Here is a 21,784-nt window from a genome sequence, read left to right as displayed (position 1 = left end):
CAGTGCTTTGTAGCACTGCTTATTGTGGCTTTGAGAGCTCTAAGCTAGTTGTGAGGTACGTAGCATGCCAGAAGTGGAAACAGCACCGAGTTCCACCAATATTAACTGCTGGGAGTAGTTCCCAGATGCACCTAATACTGATCCGCTGACAACTAGAAGGTGTAGTTAACTCTTAGAAGTTCAAAATCCCCATGTTTTCAAACAGGTATCTTCAAAACTAACAGCTGCAAGCTTTTCCCCAGGCAGCATGCCTAATCACCATCCATTACACAGCGGTAGCCGGAGTGTCAGATCTCAACTCCCGAGGCTGTGGAGACATCCCCACGCCGCGTGGTTAACTTAACTGGCAGCAAGTCTTGTGGTGCCTTCACTGCCCAGCCTCGGCGGCTCGGGAAAACTCTTCCCCTCCTTGCTGTAGCGGCGGGTACCGAACGCCTGCCCAGCTGGCACCCGCGGCCCGGCCCCGCCACCAACACCCGCCGTGCGCTTTCGCCGCGCTGCTGGGCAGAGCGCTGCCCCAACTTAGGTACGAGCACGCGGATAATAACCGGGCCGGGGCTCTCCCGCCCCCCGAGCGCTGCCCGCGGCCCCCCGGCGCCGGCCCGCTCCCCGCCCCTCCCGGGAGCCATGTCCTCCCGCGGCCGCCGCTGCTGAACGGGGCCGGGGCCGCGGCCGCCCGCCCGGGCACCCCCCCACCCCCCCTCCAGCGCCACCTCCCGCGGCCGCGCCCCCGCTGCGCCCCGCGCGTTGCCCGGCGGAGATGCGCGGCCGCTGCGCACGTGCGGCAGCGGCATGGACCCGGCGGCGGGGCCCGAGGCGGCCACGCTGGTGGCGCGGGGAGAGGGAGGCGGCCGCCGCCGCCGCGCAGGCAGGAGCGTAAGTAACGCGGGGCAGGGCGGCGTCTCCGCGAGGGTGTTTTGGTCTGGAAATGACCGTCGCTGGGTAAGCGGCGCGTAAACGGCGGGGCGGGAGCGAGCCCGGCCTGCGCCGCCCGCGCCTCGGGGACGATTAACGGGAGCGGGGGGCGACTTCGGTCGGTGCCCAGCGGGCTGGGGAGGGAGGAGAAGCGAGGCTGCTGCGCGGTGGCGGCGGGAGCCGGAGTAACTGCCCGCGGCTCCGCCGGGAGCGAGGCGGAGCTCCGGCTGCACGGCGGCGGCCCGAGCCCTTCCCCGCTCGGAAAGTTGTTGGTGCTGGTGCTGGAGAGGCCGGCGGCGGGCAGAGCTAAAAATACCGCGGCCGCCGAGCCGGCACCCAGAGGACGGGCGGAGGGCAGCGCCGGCGGACCCCGCGCGGGGAGCGGCGGGGGCGCCTCACACCGCCCGGCCCGCCGGGTCCGCACCGGGGTCGGGGGTGCCGGGGGCTGCCCTGCCTCGCCCGCCTGCCCCGGGGGCAGAGCGGCCCCGGGGCCGCGGCGCACCTGCCAGCCCCGGCCGGCTTGCGGCCGTGCTAAAGCGGGACGGCCCTCCTCGGGCCCAGGGCTGCCCGGGCGCTTGGTGCGCGCCTAAAACTGGGTCTCGTTCAGGTGTCGGGCGAGGCGCTCCAAAGTCCAGCTTCCCGATATTACCAGAAAGCCTTAGCAATATCCGTTTAAGAATAGTAAAGCTTCCTTATGTATGCGTGCGATATTTACCACTTACAAATGGCTTAATTTTAATCTGCGCAAGTACGGTATTCTAAACTGTGTTTTGAAAACTGAAATGCAAACTGTCATCGTTTAAAAAAAAAAAAAAAAAAAGACAGTTTAAGACTTGTAGTAGCCGATGCAAATGTTACGCTGCACACCGAACAAGGACGGGAATTGGGAAAAGCCTCTTTCAGAGCACGGTGTCCTGGGTTCTGTGGTAAGACCCAAAATGTGGATTTTTACAAGCAAGCGGTTCTCAGGTATCCAGAGGTCTTGGCTGTGAGTTTAACATGCAGCTGAACTTTCCTGACTGAACACTGATTGCTGTGGTGACAGTCACACCTACCTGCCCTTGCGCTGGCGGCACCGGCGCATGAGCACATGGATGGCGGTGAAGTCAAGGAGCACCTATGAGGGAGGCGTGGTTGCCTTCTTGTTTCCCAGTCACTGTAAAAGACATAATTTTTTTTTTTTTTCATTTGTTAACATTGCCACGGGGTTAATATTTTTCTGAGCAACAGTTTGAAATTTTTTTTTTTTTTGCGCTCTTGCTTCATTGTGCTTTCGTCTTTTATCTGGCACTGCTAAAGCCTGAGCAAATATTTAAAATAGTGTATGAGGAGACAGGTTATGAAGAAGTTGAAGTTTGTGTTCCAAGAACAGTAAAATTTTGAATCTAGTAAGTCTAAGATTTTCTGCAGCAGGCTGCATGGTTGAAAAATTCTTGGTATTGAAGTAGTCTCTAAGCCCAGCTATTTGTAACACTTGAAAATAAAGTGGATGTAGGGTTTTCTAATTTGGCTGCGTTTCCGTGATTTGTACTGCATTATCTCCCACAGCCTCATGTGCATATAATTTGCCAGTGCTGAAAGGTTTAAGCATTTGCTGGAGTTTTTAATAAACATTAGGCTATATGTTCTAAATCATTTTGTTTTCAGGATTTTTTGATGGGTCTAGCATTGTTGGAATAGAGCCCTTTAGCAATATTGCATGAAGATAGCCACATAGCACTTGTGAACTCGGGCTTATCATTCATGCACCCTTTGGGAGCAGCCTGGTAGACCTCCAAGAATATTCTGCCTAGCATCATTAGTTCAGAGTAGTAGCAATTTATTACAAGTGTAGGAACACTTGTGCATGGTAGAGATAATGGGCACCTTATATGAGGTGTTACCACCAGAAGCTAAATAAAGGCTTATGTCAAAATTTCTACTTTTTGCTACCAAAGTAATGGTGCAAAACTCTCTCTCTGTGTGGCAGGTTCATTTTAAGAAGCTGGGTAATAGTAAGAAGTTGGTTTTGGCTTATACCCTGTTGAGTTCATTACATATTTCTTACATGAGCCTTTTTTCCCCCTGTGTACTTCCTCTTGACCTGACTGAAAACAGGCTGGTTAATGAACTGTGTAATCTCTTAAGAAGTTCCCACATTGTGTGGAAGAAGTTAAAACACTCAGCTGTTCCACAGGGCATGTTTTGAGCCCTCAGGAGTGGCAACCATGGAGCATGGCAGGCCCCACATGTGCTGGGTGCCAGGGCAGGGACCGCAGTGTACAACCCAAGTGTCTCATCCCTCCTTCATGGGCTGTACTGAGTCTGTGGCAACGGTGTGGAGCGTGAGCTCTGTCACAGCCTGACAGCCATGGTGCAGTCACTCGCCCTGCTGTGCCTGTGAGGCTGGTGGAGCTCCATCCAGTCCATCGCCAGTGCTGATATGCCCTGTGCTACCTACACAAACCTAGTTCATGCTCCAAGTCTTCATTTTCCACAGTGAACATACGGCCTTGGCAGTGGACAGAATTGACTCATTAACCTCTTGTGTCTGCTACAAGTGATATAACCGAAGCTGAGCTTATTAGACCTGCTTAAGCAGGTCTTTCTGCTTTTGAAAGGATCGAGATCAGTGAGTGATGAGGCTGGACATAAAATGACAGTGAGCTGTGCCTGAAATTCTAGACTCTTAGCAGAGGGTTGGGTTTTTTTTAAAAAAAACACATTAAAAAGCCATCCGCTGTTACGTATTCAGAAGTCAAGAAAGGTGAGCTGTCTTCTATGGTCTACAAAATGACATTCACAACCAACCAGCCACCAAAACGCTAACATCTCTTGGGAGTGGCAATGATCACTTCTGTTTTCTGTAATCCAGCAGGAGAACTAAGTGGCAGAAAGTAATACTGAGGAAAGTGTGAAGGACCCTGAAATGCAAAATCCCTCAAACCAAAGCAGTTGTACTTTTTATTCAACAGCTGACATGGAAGAAGAAATTGTGAGCAGAGGTGGACTAAAAATGGGGTGGGGGGGATGGATAGAGGAGACCTGAGAAGGGAGAGGTACAGGTGTGTCACCGGGGAAAAAGGGCAAACACCAGAGAGTGTGTTTGTGTGTGGCAGCAAATTACTGTTGGAGACTTGCATTTGGGTTACAAAACCTGGTTTCTGGGCTTTTTTTTTTTTTGTGTGTCTCAATTTCACTAATCCTTATCTTCACGGGAGCAGGTCTCACAGGTCCCCACCGTCTCATAGGTTTTCACCTAAGTCAGGTCTGCCCACAGAGCTGTTGCATCAAATATACGCTACACCTTGCTCCATTGTGTTAGTGTTATGTTGCTAACAGTTTCCTTTGCTGAGAATATGCTTATTCAGCATTTTACTTTTTGGTGTGGGGGCTGATGGGATGCATGCAGGAAAAATCTGTGAGGTTGAAAGACGTTCAGATGTTCACTTATGCCTCGGTAAATGTTAACTGAGATGCTGTCACTTCAAATTTACTGTTCCTTGGATTGCAGCATGGGGAAGTCTTTCAGACCATTATTTTGCAGCAAGGACATCTGCCTGCGGGAGCAATGCAAAGTAGCATAAGGAGTGTTTAAAACCTAAGGTAAATTAATTTAAAGTAGACTAATAATGGTTGCATCTTTTCTTTGTTTTTCAGAATTGGTCTGGGAGTCTTATTGTAGCCTCTTTAACTGGTGCTTTTGGGTCGTCTTTTCTTTATGGTTACAATCTCTCAGTGGTGAACGCTCCTGCAGTGGTAAGTGACTGACAAAACTAGAGTTTAGTATCAGTAGAGGGCAGCCTTGTCCAACTACTGCTCTCTTCTCAACATCCTGCTTTTACAATCCTGACATAGTAGGAGAGGTTAAATCTCATATGGTAATTTTCCTTTGCCTGAATGCTTCTTTCTGCTGTCCATAAGGCGTTCACATGAATTCAGTAGCTGTCAGAAAACTCAACTCCACCGTTGAGGTGAGTGGTTGCAAGAGGTTCACTTCTCATTCTCCCCAAGCTCAGACCAATACTACATCTTCTTGCACACTTTTGCGTGATAAGGTATTTTTAATATCGTGTCTTTCCATCTAGTGAGTATTTGGTAGCTCTGTGCACATGTTCAGCAACTTTTGTTTACATGATTCAGTTCTGGAGGGTTGCACAACATTTCATTCCCACAGTGCTGATATTATAAATAATGCCTCTGGCTTCCTCTTAAATAATGGGGCTCTTCTTTTGCGTTTCGTGGTGATGCCTTGTTTGGTTCTGAATTCAAGACTGCTGTGTTGACCATCTGTTTGCTGCAACATATGGAATACATTTGATGAATAGAGTACTGTGAAGTTAGTGTACAATATTTGGGGGGATTTCATTAAAGTATCAGTTACCACAAATGGAAATCTGAACATTTTGTTTTGACACTGGCTGTCTAGAGATCCTCTTAATTCAGTCAAGCACAGCAATAACAATTCAGTGGAGTTGCACACAACACTATTTTGAAAAAGTAGCTAGTAAATTTGGGGAACTAACTTTGGAAATTCAGTTTCAAAATAGTTCCAAAGCTAAGCTGCTTCTTTTGTGGAAATTTCTTATTAAAATAAATGTGTGGCTAGGTTTCCACCTAAACAGGTTGGTCACATTAAAGATGGATGCAATATTTATGCAAATAATGAAAGAATATTTTTTTAAAATTTATGTTTCATATATGTATTTTATTTGGTAAACTGATGACACAAGGGTCTAGGAAGAGACTCACCCTGTAGGAAGTTTTAATTGCCCCCTTTGTAACTTCTGGGAGTTTTCTTGAAGTTCCTGGTACTGTACACAGGGTTGGACAAGTTGGATATTTATTCTAGCATGACCTGTCTAGGCATCACTTCACCTTGCAGTCATCAGAAGGTAAACATGGCTTAGAAGAAATGATCAGGAAGCTGAAATTCTGTGATCAATGGTATTGATTGTCCTGATGGTAGACATCCTTCCTGCGCTGCCTCAGTACTGTCAAGAGAGCAGTGAGAATGATCTGGTTTCTAAACTTTTAAGTGCCGTTTAAAAAATGGGCTGTCCTAATAATCAGCACTCTCCTGTCACTTTCTACAGGAGTAAAGCCAAGAAAGGATGACAGGACGTGCTTTTTGGCAAACACTCAAGACGGTTAGGTTTGAACTATGTGATAGAATATAGTGGTGACCAGAATGTGGGTGGGGAGGTTGAACTGTGCTGTGACAAATGCTAAATTCCAGGTGCTGTGGTTAGTATTGCTTTTGGGATTGTCCATTTTTGTTTGAAAACTTTACTGTTGCCTTTGGAGTGAAACTGGGCACCATACCGATGTCTTTGGTCATACTGTTGACAGGTATGCTTGAAGTCTCCCTTCTTTCAGTACGGTATTTCAGTGTTTGATTTGGGAACTTAGTGGCTTTCTTATTCATGTTAAGCCATACATTAGCTAGGGCTAAGGAGTGGTCCTACTGACAAGGAATACATAACTGTGTAGTTCAAGAATAAAATACCAGTGTGGCCTCTGGTCCTCTCTCTAGCTCCAGGGTTAATCTGTGTCATCCGTTTGCCTGGGACAGGCCACCTTCCTGTCTCTGTCCTTGGAGTTGCAGCAACCGGGTTGAAGGGAAGAGACTGGGCACTGCTCATAGGCATGGTGTGGAGGAGTAAGCTGTATCGAAGCTGTGCTCTGGCAGCACAAGAAAAGGAACCTTTGCCCCATCTGGTTTTCCCCTGTATGTCAACAAATCAGTCTGCTGCAAGGTGACCCTTTGGGAATACTGATGTGAGGTGACTGAGGAAAACCAAAGGGGAGCAGCTTGAAGCTGTAGATGAAGAACAGTCTTGTAAGAGGTTATACTGGGAGTGCAGTAATTCCTTAAAGTTGTAAGCTGAGTTTCATTTATAAACTTGGTAAGTCAAATAACTTGTGATACGCAGTTTGCAGCCTTCATTGTATGGGCATCTCTCTGTGGGATGTTGGGTATCTTCTACCCCAGTTTACTTCATTTCTTTTGATGTGTAAAGTCCTCCAACCTTAGAGAAGGACTGTGTGATGCTTTGAGAAGTACTGGAAAAAATACTTGAGAATGACTGTTGACTAAAACATGGGATGTTTCCAGGATCCTGGAACTGAACATGTCAGCATGGTGACTGAGCTGGGGAGGGAGGAAGTTCATTTAAGATTGAAGCGTTGAAGAACTGTTTGTAAATTCTTGTGTACATTTTCTTCTGGTGCTCCAAGTTGTGCCACCTCATCAAACCACAGAATACCCCTGCAGTTCTCACCAGTGAACTTTACTGCAGGTCATCTCGTAAGGTAGAGTCAGTCCAGCTTTCTTTTTCTTCCAAGGTGGGGAGAAACTTCACCAGCTCTGCTCAGAGCAGAGATCACTTCCCACTCAGTCCCCTACTTGGCTGTGGAAAAGAGCAGTGGCCCACTGGAGCGGTGCTTCCCCCTGCACACATCGCTTCACCGCACGAGAAACCCAGGGTTAGAAGTCTCCATGGGCTTGTTCAAAGAGTAACAAGAACTTATTAAAAGCGTATGGGAGCATTTGACAGTAGGACGACAAATGCTTTAATTGAATACAAGTCGAAGCTGTCTTTTTCCAAGCTTGATTTCTACAATTCTGTGATTGTGGGCAAGCTCTGTAGAACAGCGATGTGCTTTGTTCAGGAAGTGAAGACTCTGCTATTTACTGCCGTGCGGCACTTGCCCGCTTCCTGCAGGAGGCTGCAGCGCTGCGTTTGTTTTAGAGCTGACATGGGGAAAGTGAGACTATTGCAAAAATGTATAGCCTGCTGTCAGCCAGTGCAGTAGTTATCATTCTGTATGAGTGACCCTTGTAACTAGGGGTAAGGTTATCTTCCTTTAAAGATCAGCTCATCTCTTCCCTTGATGTAAGTTATTTACACTTAAAAGAGTCAAGGAAAAAACTTCCATTATATTTAAAACATACCCCTTTATATATATAAAGATATATACATCCCTTATATTCCCCTTGTATTTCCCACCCTAGCACTGCTACCTTAATGAACTGAGGCAGCAGAATACAAGGTCCAGCTACCATTCCTTGTAGACTTTAGTTAGGGGCCAAAATCTTTGTATACAGGTTTATGCTATTAATGTTGTTCAGACATCTGAATAAAATCCCAAACGAGCCTTTCCACAGAATTCAGTGCATTCAAATCCAGTGGATCAGACTTGTTTCATGTGCAACTCCACAAAACCTGCAATGTGCTATTAGCTTCCCATTTATTGGCAGTGGGAATCAAGACACAGGTGATGTACATGCCAGCACATTTATGTTACTATTGAGTGTTGTAGTTTGTACTTTCTTTTCTTGAATATTTGCAGTTATTTGATGTCTTCTTGTAAATAACAAAGCTATGCTGAGATAATTAGTCATTAACACAAGGGGAGAATAATTTGCATACTATTTTTAGCCATTATCATTAGCAAGAAATGCTAATAGTGCTCTAAAAATGTTTTCTCTTGGTATTCATTACTATCAGAAATGAACTTCAAATAAACAAGATATCTGAATCTAAATATAATCTGAGTATTGATGTTAAAGAGGTAAGATGTATTTCTTGATTTAATGGAAGATTCATTTGGAAGTTTACTGTGAGATTCTTCTAACTGGACCAAGCACCAAATTGATTTTTTTTTTCTTTTTTGTGTTTTTTTCCTGACTGTTTGTATAGAAACATATAAGAGAGGATGGGAGAAATACCTGTCCTTTTAATTCAGGGCACAAGAGACCTACTAGAAACTTTACAGAAGGAAGGCAATAAGTGGTATGCTCTACCTCCACCTTTCTTAGGTACTTTGCAGGTGAAGAGGTGGTGTTTCAGACTAAACAAAGTCCTCAAGGCTGGAATACCTAAAGTTTGAACAGGGAAAATGTGCTGTTAGGCTTATACTGCTGAGTTCTGACCCAGGATAATTTAGTACCTATGACATGCTGGAGGAAATCTGAGGAGGAACTGGAGAAAAGTGCAAAGATGAAGCTTTGTGGTACTGTAGAGCTTGTTGGCTGACACAGAATGTGTGAGAGCGTTACATGAGTGTGCTGTGCCCTTCCACGGTAGTGACCACCTGGTACTGTAACCATGCCAGAGTATCGGACACCACAGTGGCATCGGAGGTTTGCTTGATTTCAAAATGGGAACAGCATAAAAATGAGGAGGCTTGACTAAAAAGAAAATAAATAGGTGATGTCTCTGCAAGTGATACAGAGACTATGTAAAGGTGTCATGCTGGAGCTGCCATCTTTGCCTTTTAGACAGATGAAGAAACTTTGGTGTAATTAAAGATCAGGGAAGGGCAGTTGTTAGAAGGCACCCTCCAAAAACCTGCAGTTGTGCTCATGTGAGGAAAGAAGAAAAAGAATATGAGCAGAAAAAGAATATGAGCTCTGGTACATTGAAGGCTAAAAAAGTGAGCTGGTCCTGGAGTTTAGGTACTTAGAGCAGGCACAAAAAGAGTCCAGAGGGCTTGTGGGGATATAAGGCCGATAGATGAAGTTGAGAAAGGATGTTCAGAAAATACAAGGACGAACAAGAAACCTCAATTACTGTTTTGAATTGGAAAAGTCTGGGAAGGTCACATGCTGGAACCTTCATAAAGAAGAATGTGTTGGAGAAGCTGAAATGTCAGTAGAGATATGGAATAAAATTAGCGATAATTTTGTGTCAAGTTGCTGGAATACCTCAACATTTGTTCAAGACTGAAAAAATAACTGAAAATGTAGGCTTTCTATTGCAGTTCAGCTTCTTTTCAAATAACCTCAGTAACAGAGAGACTGAGAGGGTTAATGTGATTTTAAGAAGAAAGTTTTTAGGGGGAAAACTTGGAACGTACATGCTAAGAATTAATTATTTGTACCTGACAAGATAGCAGAAACTGTAGTGGAAAAGAGAATTTGGGGAAGAGCTGGCATGGCTTTTGCAAAGGAGAACTGTAATTCGAGCATCTGTCAGAGTTCTCCAGAGATTCAAGAGACACTTGGACTTTCAAAAGATACCCTGGAAGGGCTCTTATAGAAGGCTCTTAAGAAAATTAAAGCTGCCATGAGAGAATAGTGTAGGTCTCAGATAGCTGAAGAGCTAGAAGATAGGTCTCAGGTTTTCATTTCTTAAGAGAACCAGCTTGTCTGGCAGGTAGATTCATATCAGGGTCTTAGGTGTCTGATTTCATGTTTGATACATGTTTTATTACTGAAAAGAAATTGCTTACCCTGTTTATCAACCTGAACTTGGTGTGGAAGGCAGCTTATGTAAATTTGAAGAGGAGAAGCTATAACATATAGAAGTGATTTGGAATTCTGAATTTTAGCAGTGTCAGACAACTAGCTCTTTTTGACTAATATTGTGGGCCTCTTTTTTTCCCCAAAAAAGTATTAAACCAACAGCTGTCAGATCTTGCCTTCCTCCTCTAACAGATATTTGTCTTGGCTGTAAATACTTTTGGAGAAAAATACTACCTTTCATTGCTTGACTTAGTAGGTCCTTGATTTTGTATGGCTGCCACATTGTGGCAGTGTCATAAATACAGTGCAAAAGTGGACACAGACTCCCTTCTTCCCTCAGTCCATGAATGCTAATTGTTTTCAACTCTCTCTCTCTTTTTTTCGTAGTGTTATGCTAAAGAATTTGTAGAATCACTCACTTTCACAATACTGGCCCTTTGGAAAAAACAGACTAGTGAAAGGCACTTAACTTTGAATAAATCTGAGATCTGCATTCTAGGACTGAAACACAAAATAGAGATGATAAATGTTGTTTCATGGTGAGCACAGTGTAGGATTTTGCCAATAGGATTCCTACTTATATAACTTTTAAGGCATCTTTAAAAAATTTTCCAGAGAATTTCCTAAGTTACATGTGAACTCCTCCACACATACCCAGACCTATCAACAGAAGGCTTTTGGTGCTGTGTGCTTGTAAGACAAGCCAAACTCTTCTCTTAATGTCAGTCATGTTGCCATCTGGCAGGAATTGGTTGCAACTCCCTTCCTATTCGTTACCTTTGCATTTCTACCAATTCACCAACTTCTTCAAGACATTTTTGCCTCCATCTGCTACTGGAGCCTCCTTTCCTTCCTTAGTTCCAAGTTATTGGCACTGTAGATCCATGAAAAGGATGTAAAACTGTTTGTGGTGTTCTAGTATAAGCCCAGAGGACAACTGAGCATCACGCAGCTGCTCGCTCTCTCCTTCCCTCTTAGGGATGGGGAGGAGAAAATAAAACAAAAGGCCTGGAGATCGGGACAAGGACAGGGAGGGATGACTCACCAGTTAGGGTCACAGGCAAGAGACAGTCTTGACTGGAGAGTGAAAAAGAACATCAGTTTAATTTGAATCCCACCACCACCACTAATTTACCAATCTGAGTAGGACAGTGAGAAATTCAATCACGTCTTAAAAACACCTTCCCCCCACCCCTCCATTGTCCTGGACTTAACTTTATTCTTGATTTCTCCTTCTCCTCCCCGAGGTGGTGCAGGGGATGGGGGTTGTAGTGAGTTCATCACCTGTTGTTTCTGCTGCTCCTTTCTCCTCGGGGTGGGAGGGACAACTCCTCACAGTTTTTCCCATCTCCAGCGTGGGGTCCCTCCCACAGGGGACAGTCCTGCATGAACTTCTCTGACGTGGGTCCCTGCCCCAAGCTACAGCTCTTCAGGAACAGCCTGCTCCAGCACGGCCTTCCCTCAGTCCCGGCCTGCTTCGGGCACAGCCACCTGCTCCAGCGTGGGGTCCCCCACGGGCTGCAGGGGGGCATCTGCTCCACCTGTCCTCCGTGGGCTGCAGGGGCACAGCCTGCCCTCTCACCACGGGCTGCAGGGGTCTCTGCTCTGGCACACCTCCTGCCTTTCCACCTCCTTTCTTCCACTGACCTTGGTGTTTGCAGAGGTATGTCCCTCAACTCCTCCTACCAGGTTCCCCTTAAATATGTACAGCTGCCATTGCTGATGGGCTGAGCCTTGTCCAGAGGCAGGTCTGACTGGGAGCCGGAAACTTCTAGAAGCTTCTCACAGGGGCCACTGCTGTAGCCACTCCCCTGCTACCAAAACCACACCACACACACAAACCCAACACAGCTCTTAACATGAGACCGTGATTAATGATCATTGACTAATGGTAGTTAGCATTTAAGAATTTGTGAATGTTCTTTTTTATTAAAGTCATGGCAAATACTAGGCAGCGTGGTTTTCCTTGGCTCGTCAAAAAAACTGTTACACTAGGATGCGATACATCACCTGTCTGAGCTTAAAAGTACCTATGTGAGCAGTGACTGGAGCTCAGCTGATGTGTAGTACCTTGCCAAGCATGGGTGACGTGGTTTTGTGGAGGCTCCCTCCTTAAAAATATTTAAAAAACCACAGTCACGGTCCTGGGCAAGCGGCTCCTTGTAGCCCTGCCTGAGCAGGGGCGTCGGACAAGATGGTCTCCAGAGGTCCAAGCTCAACCATTCTGTGGATTCTGTGTTTGAGCCCTTAGCCCCAGTTCAGGCTGAAGGGTTTATATACATGTACACAATAAGGCTAAAGCAAACTTTTGTTAATGTTGTAACAACAACCTAAATGGTAACATCCTTGCTTTATAGGAGTTTCTGTTTTATAAGCCTCTTCTACATTCATGCCTACCTGTGGTTTTTACTCCACCTTGTTTATGACCACCATGTAGTTAATTATATGTATGCTTTGACTGGTTCAGTTAGTCTGTATTACAATTGCATCTGCAAGTGAGACCTCATTTTTTGGAGAAGGGAGATAGAAAAGCAAGAGTGATTCCTGCAAGCAATCTACTGTTTTTTAAAAATTGTGTTTCTCTCACTTGTGTTCTTAAAAGTGTGATTGTTTTACATGTATTGTTATTATTATGTTTTTTCTTTCAGTATATCAAGAAGTTTTACAATGAAACTTGGGAAAGAAGATATGGCTTCTCAGTGGATGAAAGCACACTGACTCTCCTTTGGTCCATAACTGTTTCTATTTTTGCCATTGGTGGCCTCGTGGGTGCCATTATAGTTACTCCAATTGTGAAGTTCTTCGGACGGTAAGTGTATTGGAAAACTTGTATTTTCTAAAGCAGTTTCTCACTTAGTCTCTCTAGAAGGCTTGACTTTTGTTTTTTTAAAAAACCCTCTTCACCAGAATGCGAATTTAAACACCTTCAGATTATGAATGCTCATTTCTAAGAGTTCTGAATTTTTGGGAGTAAAATTAGTACCGTTCTCTCTGGACTTACTGTGCATCATTTGAGTCACAGAAGCCATTTGCTCTGAATGGGCAGTGGATTGAGATGTTGAGGAGGTTGAATTGTCAAGAGTGCAAAAGGAAAATACTATAGAATAAGAAAAATTTCACAAAGGATTGGCAGATTCATGAGTCTGACGAGTATCTCACTGTACACAAATAAGCTATCAAAATGTCTCATTTGCTTCTCAACATTTGTTGTTATGCAGTAATAAAATTTCCTCTTTTTAGTTTTTCTTCCTTGTGTCCACTTAATGTACAGTTTGAAGAACTAAACGAGGGTGAAGTTTATGTTTGGTCTTCCCCCAGTTTAGGGATGCCTTGGGGATGCCTGATCTATATAATGCAGTTTTTGACCAAGTCTTGACCATAGGGAATATGAGTATTTTAGGAATGTTTGTGCTGGTGTGTGTTTGCATTTTTGCTGCAGGTATTAACTAGATATTTCTGTCAAATTTTTGTTTCATACAGTCTTCCAAAGAGAATTTCAGAAGTAATTTGTAATTTACCTATAGTTAGAAGGGCATAGAAAAAGAAAGAATGTTATAGTATTCACTTTAACTGCTCATTTGGCTTTTCCTTAATTGTAGATCCTATATAACTTGATAATTTTTTCTCAGTTAAATCACTGGAGGCTTAAATACAAGCATTCACCTCCAGTGTTCGTTCTTTTCTGTTCTGACTATTTCCATCCATTTAGACTGTGCTTTCCTAAGCCTGTTTGTCATTCTCCCAACTCTTCCACATCCCATTTTTTTACCTCAAAGGGTACATTTTCAGGTTCTTCCATTTCATGCTTACAGAAAGTCAGTATTCTCTGCTCTGTATATCTATTATCTATTCTTCATATATTTATTCTGTCCCTTCACCATTTGATTTTCAATTTTAAAATATTTTGTGAAATAAAAGATAGGCTCATAGAAGCCTGAATTTTTGGTAGAGTAGAACAGCTTTGTGTGCAGGTTTGTTAAAGTGGTGTGTGATCTCAGTCATACCTATACCACTTTGATGGGATCAGATCATATTTCAAGGGCAGAGCTTTAAGTCTTGCAGACTCTGCCCCTGTTTATTATGTTTATTCCTGTTAAACCATGAAAACAGCTCTTTTATAGATATGGTGTACAAGTACTTGATTATAGATGGGAAGGGATTGCATCACGCAGGGACAGTAGATAAAGGCAGCTCATCAAAGTCTGGTTCTTGAATTTGCTGTTCACACTGCAGTGTGTTCGTTTGGTCTAGGAAACCAGACTGTCATATTGGTTCAGTAATTGAGGAGCACATTATTAAATGTTGACAGAACAATAAAATGCTGCTAAATTGTTGAAGTGTAGGTTGGAGCGTTGTATGCATGATGAAGCTGAGCTCCATTTACACTGACACAGAATAATGAACTAAGGGGGATCAAAAGCATTAGTCACAAATAATGTATGACTTTAAAAGAGCACTCTTGAATCATACTGCTCTAAGGTTAATAACATAATTTCCAAATTACTGGATTGCTAGGCCCTACTTAGTTCAAGAGAGATGTAATTTTTTGAAAGAGAGCCTTCATCACATAAGCCTAAATCCCATGTTCAGATGTGTCTTTGACACTTCACAGCAGTATGCTCATTGTATTGCTTAGCCCACTGCTGGGGAGACATTGGTAAGAGAGGGACAAGGCGTTCCCTCAAGCACAGTGAACTGTTTTGAGTATGAAGTGATTAAGGGAATTTGTCTGGATTATTTTAGTAATGCTACAACTTTGTTATCCTGAAGTCATCTGCTGTAGTTAAAATGCTGACAGTATTCAATCTGTTAGTGGCTTTTAGTTAAACACCTAGTTTGTTTATTTAAACACCTAATTTCCTTACAGTGCTGTTTGTATAAGGTATTATATTTGCTCCCAAGTGGAGCTTTTAGAGTTTTTATTACAGAATTTTGAGACAACAATACATTTTTGATGAAACTTTAATTCTATCATTTTCCTAGTTGCAAGTTTTAGACAAAAATATTATTAGTTTAAATCCCTAATTAAAGCTGTTGCAGCCATGGAGGGCACGTAGTTGCTAGGATTCTATTCTGGCCTCTGGAACTGTCCAGTATCATGAAAACAAACAACAACCTTGAAATCACAAAAGATTAATCATATGTGATTTTGCAAAAAGCCAAGGACAATTCTGAGGAAGAGATTCTCAAGTTATTTCAATATCCAAAATGCCTAAAAAAAGAAAAAGGCAAAAAAAATCCTTAAAGCTTAGCTGTATTTGTGTCTAGCTGATGGGTTAACTGTCTGTCTCTGCTGGGATGCTTATAAAAGCTGATTTCCGCTGAGCTAATTTCTCTTCTCTTAGAACTACTTCAGACTGAGTAAAGGATTGGAAGTTACATTTCTGCAGCAGTACAGATAGTCTGAGAACCATTTTTGACAACAAGCTGCAAAACTTACTTTTTGGCTTAGGATGTAGCTGCTTGTGACAAATGCTCTGTGCTCAATCAGAAGTTTTTGAAAGCATTTTCCTTTTGGATTGCATAAATGTTTTATTTCTTTTGGCTGGAGAGAATTCTGAATTATTTGAATGGAAGGAACAAAAATCTTCATGTATAAACAAATGCTTATCTAGTATTTTTAGTGCAGTAGCTGCAGCAGAATGGTGTGGGGCTCTGGACTGGAACTTGAGAGTCCAGTCTCCGTTTCCCAGGTCTAGCACTGTTTTGCATGTTAGCTTTGGTTAGGTCCACTGCTCTATCTATTCCTCTGTTTACCCAGTTACAGAAATAGGGATGTTGACACACTCTATAACCTTCAGCAGGACTGAAAAAGTAAATGTGCTGTGTGAGAACTAGGTATGATATTTATACTTCACTAGGTTTCATGTACCATTTGTACTGCTTGACCAGGTTCTGATTTGAGATGTGAGAGCAATGGTTAGGCTGACCAATGTCTTTTCTTAAGGGGGCTTTAATGTTGGAAGTTTGCATGCTTACACTTTGTAAGTGTGGTGAGCACAGTTATCTGCCAAGATTGATTCTTTGATTGTTTTTTTTCAAAGTAAAGGTGTCTGCTGTGGTGCTTTTTGAAGTGTGGTGTCTTTATATCACTTACATTAGAGCTATACAAGCAGTGGTTTGTTGGGGTTTTTTGATTTCTTTTTCCTGTGCCTTGTTGCTAAGGTAATAATACAGTTTTGGCCTATGTGACCAGGAAAGCATAGGGTTTTTTTATGATTGTAGCAATTTTGAATATGACCCAACTGGAAGTAAATTCAGACAGTATGGAGAGTTTGAAGAGTTTCACTGTATTTTTTTCTTAGGAGCTATGATGAGAAGTTGTTCCTACTGTTTATGGTTGTTGTAGCTTGGCCCCAGCTGTCAGCTGAACACCCACTCAGCTGCTTGTCACTTCCAAACCCCAAGTGGGCCGGAGTGACTGGGAAGAACTAGGAGAAACAGGAGCAAGACGATTCATGGGTCAAACTAAAAAAAGGGAAAACACCCATTACTGTCACAGGCAAAACAGGCTCAACTTGGGGAATTTAATTTATTGCCAGTTAGCATAAGTATTTAATTACTGATCAGGTATTGTGAAACAAGACAAACATTAGGTTACCTTTCCTTCTACTTTCCCAGGCTGAACATCAGTCCAGGCTTCCCTACTCCCTCTTTGTACCATGGCAGGTCACACTCAGTCTCTTCAGTGAGAGAATGGAGAGTGCAGGGGGTTGCGGTTAGCGTGTAACAACTTCTCTGTGCCGCTCCTTGCTTCTTACTCTTCTCGTATGCTCCAGTTGAGTCCTCCATGGGCCACAGTCCCTCTGGGGATGTATCTGCTCAGTCCTGCCGCACTTTCTCCTCCACTGACCTTCTTACTCCCTCATTCTGTCTCCTTATAGAAGCCACCTCTGCAGCCCCTTCACTTCCAACACCTTGTCATAGACACCCAGCACAGTGTTTTTATCACCAAAAATTCAAATGCTTTACATAGTAACACTCTAAACAATGTGTTACTTCCTTGTTTTTTTTTTTCCAATCTGGCAAGGACAAAATTCTTTGTTTTTATCTTGGTTAGTTAGGCTTTCCTTTTCTGCTTTTTGATGCATAGCATAAGGGGTCACTGGCTAACTTTTCTAAAAAGATACATATTTTGTAGGTTTCATTTAAATTAAAGCAGAGGAAAGTAGTATCTTCAGTTGAATGTATAGCACTTGCGTGACCTTTTTCCATTTTTGGCATTATTTATATCACTTCAACCCACCCAAATTATCTTGTTCTGAAAAATCTGTTTCAAATGGTAAAATCACTCTTGACAGCTATGTTGTATAAATACATACTTTAAATGACCTGTATCTCATTTTTTGATCTTCAAACCATGTTATTCATTTAGTGTTCAAAAGTCACTAGAAATCAGGAAAAGTAATTAAAAATATTTCCTGTCAGAAATGTACTGGAGTGTTGTAAGAAGTTGGATGTCTTGTTCAAAGGGTGGGAGATTTCCAGTTGGTACCTATGTGTCAATGAATGAGGACTGCTGGGTCAGTTTGTTACCTGCTTTGTGAAAGAAAAGGGTAGACAGCCTTTCTGGTCATTCCTCTTCTTTTGTGTGGTATTTACAATACATAGAGATTGAAAATCCATTGAGAATACTTACAAATTTAATACCACTTCAGTTTTTTAATAAAATGGGTGTATTCTCAGCCTGTGTCATTTACCATCAAAGTTAATGGATTTCTTGTAATGTACATCATCAGTGATGTTGTAACTCTGGGTAAGTTTGTTTTCAGATCAGTTGTTTCTTTCATACGTTGTTGTGTGATTTGAGGCTTCAGTATTGGGTTGTACCTCTAGAGCCAAGTTGTACCTTTAGAAACAACGCTGTGCTTAATTATGTGACTGCAAAACCTGGTAAAGACAAAGCTCTGTTGCTTTACTGTGTGTATGAGGTGACTCACAGATGGAAAACATAGGGTATGATCATTCTTTTGCCACGTAACTGTGAAAATTATGGTGTTTTGTCTTGTGTTAGATCATAAGCAATTCAAAGCATCTATCTTGTTGTGATGTGCTGTACAGAGGCCACCACATTTCCAGCAGATATCCCTGGCACTCTGCCTAGGAATCATAAGAAATTTTTCAGTTGCTCACAAGGCTGAACCTGATGATAATGGCTTCTCCAGCCATTCACTTGCAGGCTGCCATTTAGCAAAAAGCCCCTTAAATCCAAATTCATGGAGATATGTGTATGAGGTAGCAGTGAATCTCTGAGTTCTGGGTGGGTTTTCTACTTCATCTTTTAGAGTCATTGCAGCAGAGCTATTGATCTTATATCTTTAACCACTCTTCTTCCATGTATTCAGGAAATGAGACCTTGGATGTCAGTGTTTGAGTCTGACTGTCAGAAGCCCATGAAATCCTACATATTTCTTTTGTAAAGTATTTCTTTCTGAAGAAGTTATGAGACTTTTTGGAGTCACTTTTGATTAATCAGTCCTTTAAACTTGAACAGAAAGTTCTGAAAGATGAAAACTAAGAAGTACAGCTGTACAGCCGTTGGTACAGTATGAATGAAAAATTGAGATGTTTTGTAATTTTTAAAATATATTTTTGTAATTTTGTTTATTTTTTCCAACAAAGTAATAATTTTCAGTAAAGAATATTTCTTAGATTTTTTTTTCATGTTTTATTTGACTGCCATTGAATGAAATAATTTAAAAATTGGGGAAAAAAATGTAAACCTATATTTTGGTTAATTTCAACAATTTTTGGAAAAGGGTTGATTTTTATCACTCATGTGAGCCCAAGTGTTTTCTCTAACTCTACAAGTATTAAGTAATTTTCCTTAATGTATGTTTTTAATATCATGAATTTAAGGGTGAATTATAATGACATAAATATGTCATTGTGGGTAGTTCTCAAAATTGTAAAAACTGCGTATAGCATAAAAATGCCTGTAGTTATATCAGCTTATTGCTATTTGAAGTATATTCTTTGGTTTCTACGTACATACATTTACCCAGAGTTCACTTTGAAGTACAGCTCTTTAGTTAAGTATGATATGTTTTATTTTAAAGCTGTGGTATAGGTTTGGAACTGTATCCATTTGGGTATAGTATTCTATTTTGGAACTCTACATCTAAGAGGAAGTATTTGTTAGGCACTTTTTGTTTTTATTTAGGGATATTTAAGAATAATAGCCTAGAATATGACTAGATTTAACTGTTGTGATGCTGACATCTACATGAAATATCTTTTCCTTTTAGGAAATGTACGTTGCTGCTCAATAATGTGTTTGCGGTGACAGCTGCATTGTTGATGTCCCTCTCCTTGTTGGCGGGATCATTTGAAATGCTCATATTGGGCCGCATTATAATGGGTGTTGATGCAGGTAAGCTTTTATCATGCTGTATATATCTGAAATGCTTCCGCCATGCATAATCCTTCTCCTTTCCCCCAGTTAGATCTTTCTTTACATTAAAGAGGCTACATTTCAGGCTTACATTTCAGGGACTAGCCACACTGATTTCATGGGACAAAACAGCAGACTAAACGTCGGAGGATCTGATGTTTGGAGAAGACACTGGAATGGATGCTAGCTGCTGTGTCCACCCTGGTTGTTGTTCCTCCTTTCCTCCTCTGGCCCCAGTAGAGCATATCTGTATTCATGCTATGAAAATTCTTCGGCTAGGAGGGTGTAGTCTATTTGTTAAAGCTGCTTGCTGCTTTGTGTTTAGAAGTTTTTGGATCCCATGCTAGTATCAGTATGATAAGTAAAAGGTTTTGTACGTCATCATTTGCTCCTAGCAACATGGTCTTCCCACTTTAAAAGTAATCCTTGGAGACACTGCTGCACCAGAATAGTCTAGCAGTGAGGGTCTCGGCAACTTCACAGATCTCTAGATGGTAAGTAATGTTTACCTAATGTGGAGGCAGACTTGATGAATTAAGATAGTTTTACACTCTCAGTGTAATTGCGTGACTCTAAATGGAAAGTGCCTTGACTTTTGCGTCACTGAGCCCCCTTTCTGGCAAGCTTTGGCTATGTTTATAGTAAGACCAAACTATAGTGTGTTGAAAGTGCATGTGTCTATCACATGCAAGGTGAAGTTCATAGGTAATTTTGGTGCTGACTGCTAATTTTTGTCTCAGATTACCACCAAGCGACCAAACTTCTGGAGCTGTATAAATGACATCAGTGTACTAACCAGGGTTGTGCATTTGTTTTCTCCTGGCTTCAAGCAGCATTCTCACGCTTACTTTATGCCTGCTATTAAGAGTGCATTGCAGCTGTAAGCCTGTATTGAGAGAAACACCTGCTAATACCATTTACAATAAAAATATTTTATCTGACAGTGTCTGCTCTGTGCCTGATGCATTGGGGTGTTTTTCCTTACTTGCACCAGTGCTAACGTGCTTGCTTTGGGATGAGCAAATTTAAACCAAAATCCGTTCTCCTGGAGATTCTCATCACAGAGTAACCTTTGGTGCTTCTCATCAAATAGCAGTCTACGCACATCACTAAATTTGTAACAGATAATCCCATGGTTATTAAATGATGCAAGAGTAATTAGACATGCAGAGAAGATAATTCATATTATCTGTGGATAGATTGAATTCTGTTCTTTGCGTGGTTTTTGCCACTCTTGTGAGCAGATTAGCACTCAGACTGCTTTCAGTAGATGTTTGTTTTGTACCTGGCATAATGAAAAGGCTATGGTTTTTTTCCTTCCTTTGTAGGCATTTCTTTGAGTGCCCTTCCCATGTATTTGAGTGAAATATCTCCTAAGGAAATCCGTGGTTCACTGGGCCAGGTCACAGCGATTTTCATCTGTGTTGGTGTTTTTACTGGTCAAGTTTTGGGACTGCCAGAAATATTTGGACAAGTAAGTATTTAACAGATGTTTTCTGTGGAAGAACACAAGAATGCCTGAAGTTTTATATTTTCATATTTTGACTCGAGTTCCTTACAAAAGTGGAAAACAGAAACGTTTTTTGGTTTTGAAGCACTTTGAAGAGTGGTTTCTTCCACGTCTTTTAAAAGCTTGTACATGTGACTAAGTTTGGTAGATGTGGCAAACAGTTCTAACAGCTTGAGCAACTTGTGTGTGGGCATATGCAGGTTCCCCCTGCCCCTTTCTTGATGTACATTTATTTTTGCTGGTTTCCAGTTTCTTTGAGTAACATGGAAGTGCTTAAGAGTTTTTGCATTTTTCATTTATAATTTTTCAGTGTGATAGAACTGAAAAAGTCTTGATTAGATTTCATATGAGGATCTGAATAGGAAGACTCTTGCTCAATGATTATAGTGTTCCTTGTAATGCACTCCTAATTTTAGACTAGGAGGTGGAAGAGCAGAGTTAATATATACCTTTATGGAAAGAGACTATCTATTCTGATACAAAAGGTTATGTCATAGGTTGAGATTAACTTGGTGGCCACTGGATGTCGTCATTACTCTGAATAAATGAAATCGAGGTTTATTCAAGCTGGCACTTGGAAATACTTTTCATCTGGAGATGAATCTTCAAGGTGGTGTGGAGGAAACATCTGCAGCAATCTTCTTGCAATGAAACCTGATCTAAGAATCCCTTCTGACAGCCAGCAAGAGTAGTAAACAGTTGAAAAGTGAGGAGAGCATGTCCTCCTCCTGTG

The 21,784-nt window shown here is 42.3% G+C and overlaps 1 protein-coding gene across 2 annotated transcripts in view; it reads left to right on the top strand.

Annotated features, from left to right (window-relative positions):
* Positions 1-767: 767 nt before the first annotated feature.
* SLC2A9 (solute carrier family 2 member 9) overlaps positions 768-21,784 on the top strand; it is a 109,915-nt gene continuing 88,898 nt past the window's right edge. Inside the window, exons 1-5 of one of the 2 annotated variants that reach the window (XM_074904522.1) lie at positions 768-876; positions 4,555-4,653; positions 12,796-12,956; positions 19,396-19,520; positions 20,870-21,015. In XM_074904522.1, the coding sequence (XP_074760623.1) occupies positions 793-876; positions 4,555-4,653; positions 12,796-12,956; positions 19,396-19,520; positions 20,870-21,015 (615 nt within the window). In that variant the 5' untranslated portion in view covers positions 768-792. Of the gene's footprint in view, positions 886-4,554; positions 4,654-12,795; positions 12,957-19,395; positions 19,521-20,869; positions 21,016-21,784 lie in introns of both variants that reach the window. The other variant, XM_074904523.1, reaches the window with a different exon arrangement.

This window comes from Athene noctua, chromosome 4 (assembly GCF_965140245.1).
Source record: "Athene noctua chromosome 4, bAthNoc1.hap1.1, whole genome shotgun sequence".
NCBI classification, from domain to species: domain Eukaryota; kingdom Metazoa; phylum Chordata; class Aves; order Strigiformes; family Strigidae; genus Athene; species Athene noctua.
This window is presented reverse-complemented; position numbering and strand designations above follow the sequence as displayed.